At 33.4% G+C, this 15,167-nt stretch overlaps 1 protein-coding gene across 1 annotated transcript; it reads left to right on the forward strand.

Annotated features, from left to right (window-relative positions):
* The first annotated feature begins 4,472 nt into the window (after positions 1 to 4,472).
* LOC112503342 (protein argonaute 4-like) lies at positions 4,473 to 11,459 on the forward strand. The gene is made up of 23 exons (XM_025107401.1): positions 4,473 to 5,053; positions 6,597 to 6,836; positions 6,939 to 7,144; positions 7,216 to 7,437; positions 7,695 to 7,831; positions 7,920 to 8,017; positions 8,095 to 8,192; positions 8,263 to 8,431; positions 8,519 to 8,635; positions 8,719 to 8,826; positions 8,903 to 8,965; positions 9,055 to 9,168; positions 9,274 to 9,439; positions 9,568 to 9,680; positions 9,754 to 9,891; positions 9,972 to 10,102; positions 10,190 to 10,255; positions 10,333 to 10,396; positions 10,464 to 10,575; positions 10,653 to 10,726; positions 10,808 to 10,902; positions 10,986 to 11,017; positions 11,100 to 11,459. The coding sequence occupies exons 2-23, from the start codon at positions 6,606 to 6,608 to the stop codon at positions 11,279 to 11,281; spliced, it is 2,736 nt and encodes a 911-aa protein (XP_024963169.1). The 5' UTR covers positions 4,473 to 5,053; positions 6,597 to 6,605; the 3' UTR covers positions 11,282 to 11,459.
* Positions 11,460 to 15,167: the final 3,708 nt, after the last annotated feature.

The raw sequence follows: 15,167 nt of genomic DNA on the forward strand, positions 1-15,167 counted from the left end.
AAACTCTTCTTTATCTTTCCAACAATAACAGTAACACCTTTAAAACTATCAAAATAGTTTTACCGTCTTTTCTTCAAAACCAACATCAAAACCCATAATATATAATCAACAGAATTTATAAGACTCCCAACTTATAATTAACGGTAGTTTAAAAACTCACAGTTTATACTCAACGGTAGTTTAAAACTCACTTAGATCCTCAAAAACAGAATCATAAACCAAACTGTTTAAAACATTAATCTGCATCCTTTTTACCCAGAAACATATTCGAAACAGTAACAGCTTATATGCTGTTCAAAACAGTATAACATCTTCGAAATCTAGATTCAATAGTTAAGCCACAAATACATAAAGAAATCAGTTTCAAAGCTACTTACCTTATCAAACAGATTTCTTGATGATGATCACACAACAAAAGCTTTATTCTTAACACGGAATCTTCAAAACACCTTAACTCACACACATGTTCTTTTCTAAAAGAATGATAGTGATAAGGATAACCTTATCCAAACTCTTCTTTAAATATCCTCACCTAGGCGGTGGAGGATTTTAATAATACAAAACTCATAGGCGGTGTAGCTTTGTCCAATAGAAATATTCTTTGGGCGGTGGATTTTGCATTATAAAATTTATGGTTTCTTAACCATGAAGATATAAGCTTTTAAATAATAAAATAATGTCCACCTAAATAATTTATCACAAATATGCACCACTTTATGTATGCTTCATACCACATGCATACATGCATAAATCATATATGTCATGACATCCTTTCACATATATGCATACACAATATCATGTTCGCATATATATAGTTCATGTATGCATATTTCACGTAATCCACATAGTAAGTATGTATAATTTACCTCAATCCAGGTTATGTGAAACCCGGTTATAACAAATAGATTGAGTGATTTATTTTAAAAAATTGAAATACTGATGAAATATTATCAACAAATATCTTATAAACATGCAAAAATCAAAAATTGTTATGATAATGAAATTTCATGCATAAAATAATGATTATGAACATAATTCATCGTCTTAAAAATAATATATTTTTCATTATTACAACATTGTAGAATCAGAAGGACTCGACACCATAAGATATGTTCGAAAAAAAACAAAAACAAATATGTAAAAACCGAATATTAAGGTACAAGCGAATATTTGAGATGATACATCAATCACCATCTTCAGAGAGATATTGTTAACTAGAAACCCTCAAGAACCACAGAGCGCCTCGAAAAGGAAATCGGGAATATTCATTATCATGTAATTCCCAAACTAATCAATAAGTGGAATGAGACACACTCAATTACAAAAAAACAACTAATTTCAACAACAAAATGTCACGTCTCGAAATGCGTCTCAATCTTTGTGGCAAAAACTCAAAGAAGATGACGTGATCCTTAAGGGTGCGTTTGGTACGCAGACAGGACAAGATGGAACAGAACAGAACAGATGTTCAGCGTTTGGTAAGACATGACAGAACTGGACATAACTGGTTAAAATGACCAATTTACCCCCAGTGAGTTGTTTAGTGTTTTTTCCACTAAATAATCAATATAAATGTTAACAAATACGGTGTGCAAAGAATAACTTACATCAAACCACTACTACTTGCAAAAATACATGATTTCATAATCAACTGATATAAGCATCAAGAATTTATTATCAAAGCAAATCAATATGCATTCCATATTAAGAAGAAAAAACTACTACCAACAAGCGGACAATCAGTTAAAATAGATTAAATATCAAATAGTAAATAAAATATAAGCATCAAGAAAACAATTTGGCTAGTGATCCCATATAGTATTATCACATTCACAAAACTTGGTTTCCAGAAAACAAAAGAATTCACCTATCACATGTATAGTCACTCATGTAAGATCAAAATCGAATATTTACTACTCTAATCAAGAGAAAACATCCAAAACTCATCGAAAACAACAAATTGCATGTGTGAACCTTACGCATACGTTTGACGGTGATAAAATCAAGAAAACAATTTATGTAATTTATTAAATTACAATAGAATAATTATTTTTTATAACAAAATATATCATTTGAAGTTTTTGTCAAAACAATTAAAATGACACCAAATAAAAAGTTTATGTGGTTTTCTATTTTTATTTTTATCTTTTTTCTACATTATTTTTTATTATTAATATATAATAAATTACATAAATTAATAAAGATATAGAAACCGTATAAAAATAATATTTTGAGGACAATAAAATGAAAGTTTAAAAAACATAAAATACAATAAATAAAATTTAAAGAATGAATAAAATATAAAAGAGAGATCTATTTGATGTTTTAGAAGAAAATTAAGTTTTATTTTGAGGTTATATTGGTAAAATATAAGTTTGTTCCATCTTGTTTCACCCTGTTCCATGGGATAGGGGTAGAACAGGCTTGTTCCACTCTGTTCCACATAAAATTCATGCCAAACATGAGACATGGATTCCTGTCCTGTCCTGTCCTTGTCCAGTATACCAAACACACCCTAACATCCTTTCCATCTTTCACATACCAGCAATCATACTAATGAACAAGTACAAGTTCAAATATAACTTTTGGGACAAACTCATCAATCTACTGCAAGTGGTTTGAGATATATGTGATAGAGTTTGCAATTTAAGAAAATGCACAGAACATATATACAATAATAGGTTTATGTTTTAACACTAAATTACACCACAAATGCCCTTAAAATAAACTCTCAAAACTTAGTCTATATTATAAATCATTTGACAAAAACTCTTGAAAACCATTTTTTATGCATATAATATTTTTTATTGATGCATATTACTTAAATTCAAGATTACAAGTGATTTTACGTAAGTACAACTTATTAAAGCTACAATTTAAATTCGTGTAACTAACTGCAGATAAACATAATCAAATACAAGATAAACATCTATTTTAAATATAGAAAATATAAAATATAATTAAAATAATCATTGAGTTTATAACATAATGTTTAATTATTATCTTTAATAAAAATTATATTATTAAACCAAAAATAAATTACTTTGTTATTAGACCTAAATTAAATTATAATAAAAAATTGAATTAAAGAAGTTACACCAAAAAAAATGAGAACTATTAAATAGTTAATTTGATACTAATATCGATTTTATTTTTTAAATTTTTTTATGTTATCTTCAAATTTATACTTAATTCAAAAATAAAAACATTATCGTTTTCTCAACACCACATAAAATCGTATTATATCGATAGAGACAAAGAATATAAACTGAACATTAAAATGAAGATTTATCTTATTACATTACGCGAGTATCCTTCTAGTTATTATCAAATACTTGAACAATATGGGTTGTGAATGCAAGGATGATTAACTGTATCATTTTTTTTTATTTTCTTAAAAAATATAAAATGTTTTCATGACTATTAAATGGTATTAATATCCTCAACAAATTTAATATCGTTTTTTCATGATAAAAAAATATCGAAATTTTAGATTTTTTTAAATTACAATAATTAATTTCTTAGTTTTAAATACTACAACATTGTTTATAATAAATTAGAAGGGTACTCGTACAATGTAACGAGATAAATCTTGATTTTAATGTTTAATTTTTATTTTCTATCTCTATTGATGCAATACGATTTTATGTGGTTTTGAGAAATTGATAATGTTTTTATTTTTGAATGAAATATAAATTTGAAGATAGCATTAAATTTTGAAAAAAAATCGATATTAGTATCAAGTTCTCGTTTCTTTGGTATAAGTTCTTTAATTCAATTTTTATTATAATTCAATTTAGATTTAATAACAAAATAATTTATTTTTGGTTTAATAATATAATATTTTATAAATATAATAATTAAATATTCTGTTAGAACTCAATGATTATCTTAATTATATTTTAGATTTTCTATGTTTAAAATAGATGTTTATCCTGTATTTGATTATGTTTATCTGTAGTTAGTTATACGAATTTAAAAATGGAGTTTTAATAAATTGTACTTACGTAAAATTACTTGAACTTTTGAATTTTAAGTAATATGCATTAATAAATAGTATTTCATTAAAAAAATAGTTTTTAAAAGTTTTTATCAAATGCTTTATAATATAGTATAAATGTTATAAGCATAAAACATTTTTCCTTAAACAAAGATGATTCATTTTAAGGTAGATTTGTTAATCCAATAAAATGAATCATATAAATATGATTTTCATAGTAATTTTCATCCATAGAAAGCATGAAATCATCGCAATAATATCTTGCAAACGTATGGAAATAATGCTTTTATTTTGTCGTCATAACGATGAAGGGGGCGCGTGGAAAGAAATGGGTGTGTTTGCTAAAACGTCACAATTGCCAAAGCAACTTACTCTCCCAATATATACTCCACTCTTCTCTACCATCATTTTCACTTTCTTTCTAGGGTTTTAACTCCTCTCTTCGCCTCTCCTGGCGTTATTTCGGTGAGATTTTTTTGTGTTATTTTTGCTGTGTTCTTGAAAACTCTTACCTTGTTTGATCACATCAACTGTTTCTTATTTGGGTTTTTTCTTTATACGTTGAAATCGGGTGCAATGTTGGTGTTTTTTTCAGGGTATTCTAGCTAATTTTACAAAAGAATTCGAGAGTTTCTTGTGAATGTTTACCCTGTTTTCCTCCTTCCCGAATCTATTTTGAAATATATTATATAATCTTGTTTTGGGGGTTTATTTTAAAGCCTCGGAATATGTGCAAAGTTGGTGTTTTTCTTTTGGGTATTTGAGCGAATTTTTGTAACGATCATGGGGTTTCCTTGTGAATCTTTGCCCTATTTAACTCTTTCATGAAGCGGTGTTCAATGGTAGTCTCCAAATTGGTCTTTTTGTTTCATTGTTTTGTTAAGATCGGTAAAATGTGGCTTGTTTTTGGGGATTTTCGGCTGCTTTTGTAATTTCTAGGGTTTCGTCGACCCTTTATTCGTGCTTACTCATATCCTTGTTCTTTGATTGTTGTGTTCTTAGGGTTTTGGCTGGTGATCTTGTTTTCTTAACAAGGGTTTCTCTAAGGTTCAGGTATAATGGGATTTAGCTATGTGGAGGATTAGTATTTTTGATCAACGAGTGTTGATTTCCTCATGCATGAATGTTATATGACTAGACGGGATTTTTACTAAAGTTTTATCTTTGAAGGATTTAGCGACCGTTTTTCAGTTCTGGGTTCTGCAATTTTTAGTTTATTCGAGTGTTGCTAAACAAAACCCTGTTCATAGAGGGAATTTTACAGCATCGAAAGGGGTTTTCAGATCTTGGGCCTTGTATTTCCTTTCTGGAAGATTTACTGGATTAGAAGTACATTTATGTTGTACTTGATCTTATAAAAGTACCAAGTAGTTAATTGGTTTATTTTGCTGCTACTTGTTGATCTTTGAAAGAGGGGGGGGGGGTTGTCTAGATCTATAGATCATACTTTATGTATGCCATCATTTCTTAAGGGTTTGGTGGTACAACTGTTCCAAGTACAATTTGCCATCATTTTTTGAATTCTAAAAAGGGGTTTTGCAGTTTTTATTTTTTTACCTTTGTTATGTGCATGTTTTCATTTTTACAGGAATTTGGTGGATTAGTAGTACGTTTTTATGTTCATGTTCTTAGTTCTATGGAAGTTCCAAACGTATTCTAGTTTATTTTGCCATTGTCTCTTGATTTATATAGTCTTATGCTGTTTTATCCTTTTTTTGGAGGAAATTGGTGGACTTATCAGAAGTATATTTACATTTATGTTTGGTTTTAAAAGAAACATCAAGCATTTACTGGTTTATATTGTGCTTTCTGTTGATTTTCAAAAGGGTTTGTGAATTTTGGGTTAAGACCATGTGATTCCTTTCGAAACCAATGCAAAAATCCGGTTGTTGGGTCTTCAAATTGAATGGCAATAATGCCGTGTAAATCTTCAATCGGCAAAAGCCTAGACCCACAGATTTGGTGATCATTTTCATATAGCCCACAAATTTAGTGTCTTTAGAGTGTGGTTGGAGTTTAAATGTTTATTATTTTTAGTGTTTTTGGTGTTCTTTTTGGCGTCAAGGTTGGTGATGCTCTTAGAAGTACGTTTATATTGATTTCTTGGTTATACAAAAATACCAAACATTTTTCGCTTATTCTCCTGTTATTTGTTGCTTGTATTGAAGGGTGTTAGATATGGCTTATTTAGTTTGGGCTTAGCATTTTTGCAGGAATTTGGGCTATTAGAACTTGATGGACATTTTTTCTGTTTTGGAGTTAAAGTTCCATCATGTCTTCTTGAATCAAGTTTAAGATTTTTTTATTAACCACTCTCAAAATTTGGTGTTCTATGTCTGGTTTTGACTTCTTAAAAAATGAAAAGGAAAAAACAGAAAGCAAAAGCCTTTGAATTGGAACTGCTTTTGTTTGAGGTTTTTGTGTTATACCAAATGTTTTTATTATTCAGTTTCGAATCATGTAGTTTCATAAAAAGTATTGCAATTTTGATGACCCTGATCCAAATTCTGAATTGTTAATTCTTAGTTGAATTATCTTCGATTATGTTGAATTGCAATTTAGATTTCTAAATTGTGCTGGTGTTTTCATTTTCTAGGATTCGAATATGGATTCACATGAAAACGGCAGTAATGTGGTAACAGACGATGCTCTGCCGCCTCCTCCACCGGTTCCTCAAGATGTTGTTCCGATCAAAGCAGAGATTGAAAAGAAAAAGGTCATGAGGGTCCCCATGGCCAGACGGGGCTTGGCTACCAAAGGGAATAAAGTCCAGCTCTTGACCAATCACTTTAAAGTGAATGTCTCTAATGTTGATGGACACTTCTTTCACTACAGTGTATGCTCCTCATTCTTTAATAAGTGTTAAATGGAGTTAAGAAAAGTTGATGAATATTTTCTTGGTTTGAGGATTCTTTTAAGCTGTAATTTTACCCAACAGGTTGCCCTTTTCTATGAGGATGGTCGTCCTTTAGATGGAAAGGGTGTAGGACGGAAAGTGCTTGATAGAGTTCATGAAACCTATGACTCTGAACTAGCTGGAAAAGAATTCGCATATGATGGAGAGAAGAGCTTGTTTACTGTTGGTGCACTTCCAAGAAACAAACTTGAGTTCACTGTTGTTCTTGAGAATGTCACTTCAAATAGGTATGTAGTGCATAAATTTATGGTTCCACGATAAATAATTGGTTCAACTCTTATGAATTTTGAACTTTTAGAAACAATGGAAATGCAAGCCCGCCTCATGGGAGTCCTAATGACACAGACAAGAAAAGGATTCGCCGTTCATATCAATCCAAAACTTTTAAAGTGGAGTTGAGTTTTGCAGCTAAAATACCGATGCAGGCAATTGCACAGGCATTACGAGGTCAGGAATCAGAGAACTCTCAAGAAGCCTTAAGGGTGCTTGACATCATCTTAAGGCAACATGCAGCAAAACAGTAAGTTGCAAAGTTTGATTTGGCACATTGTTCAACTGTTCGAATGTTTGTATAATATTTAGAATACCAGCTAATAAAAACTAACAAAGGAATCTTGTTGGCCTAAATCAGTGCATACATTCAACTTATATCTAATGATGTTGATGAGCAATAAGTAATTATAACCTGGAAAAGAAAGTGTTGCAGTTTTTGTGAGACATGTGAAGATATTTGATTCGATCATCTAAGTTTTTCCAAAATCTCTAACCTAACACCAGGGGCTGCCTGCTTGTTCGTCAATCGTTCTTCCACAACGATGTGAAGAATTTTGCTGATGTAGGAGGTGGTGTTCTTGGATGTCGAGGATTCCATTCTAGTTTCCGTACATCTCAGGGTGGTCTATCCCTTAACATTGGTAAAGTTTGACAAACTGCTCCACTTTTACACACGTTAATTATAATCTAAGCTGTGATTGCTCAGTAATCGTGCATTACAATTACCAGATGTATCTACTACCATGATCATCCAACCTGGGCCAGTGGTCGATTTTCTTATTGCCAACCAAAATGTGAAAGATCCCTATTCAGTTGACTGGGCAAAGGTAATGACCAGTTCCAGTATCATTTCTCGATGTGCTGTATTGCATTTTCTCACTTTAAGTTTGTCCAATGTCATCAGGCGAAGCGCACCCTAAAGAACCTTAGGGTGAAGACGAGCCCGACTAATACCGAGTATAAGATAACTGGTTTGAGTGAGAAGCCCTGCAACGAGCAGCTGTATGTTTTTCCCTTTCTGTGTGTATTATTTGGTGGTGCAAAAACATGATAGCAAGTGCACTTTTTGTAGGTTCTCGTTGAGGCAAAAGTCCAAAGATGACAGTGGTAAATTCGAGACACTGGAAATTACTGTTTATGATTACTTTGTGAATTATCGCAAAATTGAGCTGCGTTATTCTGGTGATCTGCCATGCATCAATGTTGGGAAGCCAAAAAAGCCAACTTTCTTCCCCATCGAGGTAGAACAATGGGACTTCATTCGGTTGAGAGTGATGGTTGTTTTTTTTCTTCCTGAATCTGTTCTTACCATGGTCGGTTACTTGTAGCTTTGTTCTTTGGTCTCGTTACAACGTTATACTAAAGCACTCAATACGCTTCAACGATCCTCTTTGGTGGAGAAATCACGACAAAAGCCACAAGAAAGAATGAGGGTTCTGAGCGATGTATTGCTTCTAAACTTATAAGTAGTTTTTATCCAATTGTGAAGGTGAGATTCTTAATCTTGCTCTGTGTATTGTTTCTTCAGGCACTAAAACTTAATAATTATGATGCTGAGCCATTGTTGAAATCTTGTGGCATTTCAATAAACAACAACTTCACACAAGTTGAGGGGCGTGTTCTTCCAGCACCGAGGGTACATTTTTTAATTGGTTTGACAGATTGTATATTTTAATTTTTGTTTATGCTTAGTTTGATGTATGTTTTCACAGTTAAAAGTGGGGAACGGCGAAGACTTCTTCCCAAGGAATGGTCGGTGGAATTTTAATAACAAGGTGCTTATGTTGGTTCTTCTTTAATATTTTCGTAATCTTGCTAAAAATCCCTCGTGACTTATGAAAAAGGTTTCCATTTGATCATTTAGAAACTTGTGGACCCCACGAAAATCGAACGATGGGCAGTTGTTAACTTCTCAGCTCGATGTGACATCCGCAATCTTGTGAGGGATTTGATCAAGTGTGGAGGCTTGAAGGGAATTGTATGTTGTGATTTTTTTTTTTTTGATCTCTTGCTTTACATCTTTTTTGTTTGTTCAATGAATACCTTTGAAATAACTGTCATGTTACCTTCCTCCATTGTGTAGAAAATTGACGAGCCTTTTGATGTATTCGAGGAAAGTCCTCAAAATAGGAGGGCCCCACCGCTGGTTAGAGTTGAGAAAATGTTTGAAAATATACAGTCAAAACTTCCTGGCGCCCCGCAGTTTTTACTTTGCTTGTTACCGGAGAGGAAGAACTCGGATCTTTATGGTCTGCTACTTTTTATGCAAATTTTTGATATTTACTTTTAAATTGCTTTGGAATTCGACAATTTCATATTTGTTAAAGCCGTCTTCCACATGGCAACAGTAAGAATCTTGACAAAATGTTCTTTGAAGGTCCTTGGAAGAGGAAGAATCTTGCAGAATATGGAATCGTGACTCAATGCATTGCACCCATGAGAGTGAACGACCAGTATCTAACAAATGTTCTTCTTAAGATCAATGCCAAGGTGAGTTCATGTTCTCAAGATTAACACCCATGAAAATAAATTCAGATTTGAAACCTTTTTTGCGTGCATGCAGCTTGGAGGACTGAACTCTATGTTAGCCGTTGAGCATTCGCCTTCTATCCCACTTGTATCCAAGGCTCCCACAATAATTCTTGGAATGGATGTCTCACATGGGTCGCCGGGCCAATCTGATATCCCCTCTATTGCTGCGGTAACTTTTGACGGTCAAATATGTTTTTTTTAATTAAAATGGAGAATCGTAACATGGCTACAATGATGATGCATACACAGGTTGTTAGCTCGCGACATTGGCCATTGATCTCACGTTATAGAGCTTCTGTGCGTGCTCAGTCTCCAAAAGTGGAGATGATAGACAACCTGTTTAAGAAAGTTTCGGATACCGAGGACGAAGGGATAATGAGGTGGAATTCCCATCTCTTGTTAGAAGAAGATACAAGTTTATGATGTGATTATGTTGTGTTGACAAATAAATATATGGTTTCTTGCAGGGAGCTTCTCCTTGACTTTTATGTGAGCTCAGCTAAACGAAAGCCAGACCAGATTATTATCTTCAGGTAACTTACCAAAGGGTCATGGGCCCAGATATTTATATATGGCTGAAGTTAAATATTTGTGTTATGTTGGTTTGTAGGGATGGTGTGAGTGAATCTCAGTTCAACCAAGTCCTAAACATCGAATTGGACCAAATTATCGAGGTTTGTTTACTCATTTTCTTGCACAAGATGGGACTTTTCTTTATTTAATTTTTATAAATTGACGCAGGCTTGCAAGTTTCTTGATGAGAAGTGGTGCCCGAAATTTCTTGTGATAATTGCTCAAAAGAATCACCATACCAAGTTTTTCCAGCCAGGATCTCCAGATAACGTGCAACCTGGTACATAGAGAAACGATTTAAACGGAGCTTCTGTTGTGGTTTTAAACATATGACATTGTTTGTTTTGTGTTAAACAGGAACGGTGATTGATAACAAGGTTTGTCATCCTCGTAACAATGATTTCTACATGTGTGCACATGCTGGGATGATAGTAAGTGTCGAAAACAACTTCCCCTCCGTTCTATATTTATCGATTTTATTAAGTTTGGAACTGAAAAGAAATGTATAACAGGGGACGACAAGGCCCACACATTACCATATTCTCTATGACGAGATTGGGTTCTCGGCTGATGATCTCCAGGAGCTTGTGCACTCTCTCTCCTATGTGTACGTTGCTGCTCGCTTTTCTTTTTCTTTCTTTGTGAAGTTTATGGAATCTAAATTTCTGTATTTTGAATTATTATTTACAGATACCAGAGAAGCACGACCGCCATTTCTGTTGGTACGTAGTTGTAACTTTTTGGCAAATTTCTTTTTGCAGTGTTATGATTATTTTAAATGTTTGTTTGTTTGTGGTGTTGCAGTGGCTCCAATTTGCTATGCTCATTTAGCAGCTACTCAGGTGTCTCAATTCATCAAGTATGAAGACCATTCTGAGACATCCTCGAGCCATGGTGGTACCGGGGTTACATCGGCTGGTGCTGTGCCGTTTGTTCAGCTGCCGAAACTGCAGGAGAATGTGTGCAACTCCATGTTCTTCTGTTAAATGGCCTTTCAGTTTGTGCATAGGTTTCCTCACTTTCCTTCCTCTTCCTATATGATGCGATGAACTTGTTAGGATTTGTGGATGGATGGATGATGGTTTTGTGAATGTTTAGGATGTCTGTTTGTTTGGTTGGATCTATCCTAGCTAAATGAATGCTTATCGTGCTTTGTTTTGTGATGATGTCATTGTTGCTGGTAGTAGTTGAAGTAAGATAAAAGTATCAACCATTAAAAATAATCTAATGTTGAAACCAAATGCTTTATCCGAATGGTTAGATATCTAAGATCACAACAACCAATAACTTGATTAAGGGGTTGTTTACCCAATTGCTTGCCGGGTAAGCGTTTATAGATACGAGTAAACACTATGATCTTTTTTGGTGTGTAAGATTTTAGTATATCAAAACATATTGAATGCAACAATTTATTGGGTAAACGCTTGTTTGGGTAAGGGTCGTCATCCTTACTTGTCGGGCAAGACTTTTCATTTTCATTTGGTTTTAGTCCGTTTTCAGTCGCATGATCTTTGTTTTGGAGACAAGTTCTAGATTTGATCTTCGTTCTAGAGATGAGTTCCAGAATCGTCAAACCTCACAGCCTCTATGTAACACCCTGTCTTGTGTGGTTGGAGGATGGTGTGTTACGAAGGAAAACATAACAAGATAAATAGCTAGCATACACTAGAAAAACCAGAGCTACTATGAATAATCATCAAAATAAAGGTGTGATAGACTAAAAGTTAAGCCGACATGAATATAATTATGATATATATAGAAACAAAAACTACTATACTATCTAAGGTCGTCTTCAAAATAGTCATATTCCATCGTTTTCAGTCCCGTGATAATCCCATTTATGATCTTGTACCTACCGAGGACAAAACAAGCCTCGGCCGAGCCAAATGCTCAGTGAGCGAATAATTAAAATAACAAGATCGCAAGTATATAATCGGGTTAATAAAAGATAATAGTTATAAGGAATCCGAAAACCGAAACATATAGTGATCGATTAATAGTTGACATGAAATGTCCATACTGAAAGAAGTAAAATAATATCATCAAGTCAATAATTGAGAATAAATAAGAAAATTATGATTAGGTTCGAGGGTTGTATTGATCACTCGAACAATGGAAAATGAGTGTAGGGCAATACACTCAGTTCTCTTCCGATAATCGGCTCCTGAAAACAGTACGACTCTCAATAACGGTTCCTATAATCGACCCATTCACCTTCAAATTGGCCGGTACCAGGTCAAACCCACTTATTGACGTTGGGGTATAATAGCGAAGACGTCATGATAATTTATAGTCGCCATGGAGGCGTCACAATATCATTGCCCTCGATGTCGTGCCTTAAAGCACAAAATGCTCAAATTATCAAAAAACATGTCGATTCAATGTGAAAAGGGTAATCCCACAAAATATGAAACTATTAACTACTACATGTCAAAATAGAATTCTGAAAACGATTCAAATCCGATAAAGGTTCAATACTAAAAGAATCAAATTCAAAAGTGGTTCAACTCAAGTAGTCAACAATGGTCATATCAAAGACAAAACACTACTAATAGCTTTAAATAAGATTTATGTTCATTGACATATCGGACACCAATAGTTAAAGGAGCTATCAAACTCAAAATGTCCCAATTTGATTTCATGAAATGAAAATAAGAAACTATAATTATATATAAGTGTTAGATGCCGAGATGGTAATGAGATACGATATTATCTCTATAAGGGACTAGTGATTAAGAAAACTCACAAGAATCGGATATCTGTACCTTAGACGGTAATCGATGTAGTAAGCATGTAGCTCTTATCCCTTGTTAATGCTCCTTTCTTATTCTAAGATTGGTCGTGAATAAGTTTACACATGATTGTGACTGATTGGTACAAGATCTACGGGTGTTAGAATCCTTAAAGCACAACGTACAAGCAAAAATAATGCTACTAAATCCCCTACACCTGACATCTTTGAACCAACTTGATTTTGATTATTTTTATCATACTTAGAGATGCATTCAGGTATTAATGTCTGACAAAAGTTGGAAGCCTATTACTTAGGGTTCCTATATATTTGGATTCATTCCATTTGGATCAAAAACCTATTTTATATGAATTTTCTAAAAACAATGTGCAAATCCCCTTTTTGCACAGACCAGATACAAAAACTACTGTTTTGAGCATTATGGAAGAAAATCAGGTCTGGACATAAACTACAAAGTTATAGTAGACACATATACTTTTCCAACAATATATGGCACACCTCAATCAGATCAACTAGTGATTTTTATATGAATTATTAAACAACTAGAAGTACTATGATTCTTATGCACAACTCAAAACAGTCCCTTTTATATAAATTTGACACTAAAACCATCAAGAATCAACTATCTAGCTTTACCATATTGAAAATAAATGATTAAAACTTAATTTTTAACTTCTTTAACTAACAATAACATAAAAATAATATCATTTAACAAAGGTTTAACTTACTAATCAAAACCTTATGAACCCTAACATGAACCTTCCCAACTTTAATACAAATCAACAATTTAGACCACAAACTTTAAATTTATAGATTCATACCTTGATTTTTTACATTCTCTTCAATTGATTAGCTTCAAATTTTCAAAATATCACCAAATTACTAGATGCATGAGAAGGTTATAAACAAATTTAGGGTTTATGTGAAGAGATAATTTTAGGTCTAGAGAGAGAAATATAAGATGCAAATGAGGGCTATTTGACTGAAATTAAGGGGTTTAAATAGTTAGTATAACAATTCCCACTTATCAAATATAACCCCTCATCAATTGCCTAATTCAATATTAGTCTCAACATGGATTTTTCTTAACATTTCTAGTCCTAAGACCAACTTATTTTCTACATAGTTGACCCTTTACAAAACAATTAGACTTACATGTCTGACGCAGAGGTCTGATACAAGACATGTCTGTCTTAGCCTTATGGGATGCTCTTTTGAGTTTTCCCATTTCGCAAGCGGGACATAGATGGTCCTTCTCGAACTTCATAACTGGTAGTCCGTCAACCAATTTGTTTTTCACAAGCTTTTCTATATTTGGAAAATTTAAATGAGACAACCTGTGATGCCAGTGCCATGCTTCTTCACATTTACGAGATATGAGACAGAGAGTCTCTGAGTTATCTTTAGGTAAGAAGTTCTTAAGGTACAGATTACCCTTACGATTGTCTCTTAGCAACTCTTGACCTGATTTTGACAATATTAAACAAGATTCCTTCTGGAACTTGACGTTATAGCCAGAATCAGAGTTGAATTATGCTCAGAAGGTTATGCTCATAAGCAACTCTTGAGACAGAAGCCTTACCTTGATGAAGATCACCGTAGCATTTGATTTGCCCTTGCATATTATCCCCGAAAGTCACCCTTCCTCCAGTTTTGTCTTTGAATGAGGAGAACAACTTTTTGTTGCTGGGAATGTGTCTTGAGCATGCGGAGTCAAGGTACCAGATGTCTAATGCGGCTTCTTCAAAACAAATTATAGGGATTTAGGTACCCATTTCATGATGGGTCCTCGATGATTAGACTTTGGAGTCTCGACTTTTGGTTTTGGGGAAGGGTCTGCCTCAGCACCTGCTTTTCCAGACTTGATGTCTGGCTTGCTAGTTTTGGCCTTAGGACTCCGCTTCTTCTGGGTCTTTTTAGAGTTAGATGACCCAGAAAGAATGCATTTGGGACTAGAAAGATGATGCTTTAATTGTCGCAGCAGAGAAAGACATTTGCAAGTATGAACACATTTTTTATGGCAAAAAGATTCATTAGATTCATAAAACTTTCTATTACTACAATCGTTCATAGCATTGTTTGTTCTAATGAACTCTCTATCTATATTCCATTGTTTATTG

Source organism: Cynara cardunculus, unplaced genomic scaffold (genome assembly GCF_001531365.2).
Source record: "Cynara cardunculus var. scolymus isolate 2C unplaced genomic scaffold, CcrdV1 Un_Scaffold_2889, whole genome shotgun sequence".
NCBI classification, from domain to species: domain Eukaryota; kingdom Viridiplantae; phylum Streptophyta; class Magnoliopsida; order Asterales; family Asteraceae; genus Cynara; species Cynara cardunculus.

Coding starts and splice junctions, on each gene's coding strand:
- LOC112503342 (XM_025107401.1), top strand. CDS start 6,606: ATGGATTCACATGAAAACGGCAGTAATGTGGTAACAGACGATGCTCTG. Junction 8,636..8,718: donor GAATGAGGGTTCTGAGCGAT/GTATTGCTTCTA, acceptor TTGTTTCTTCAG/GCACTAAAACTTAATAATTA. Junction 9,169..9,273: donor GTGGAGGCTTGAAGGGAATT/GTATGTTGTGAT, acceptor TCCATTGTGTAG/AAAATTGACGAGCCTTTTGA.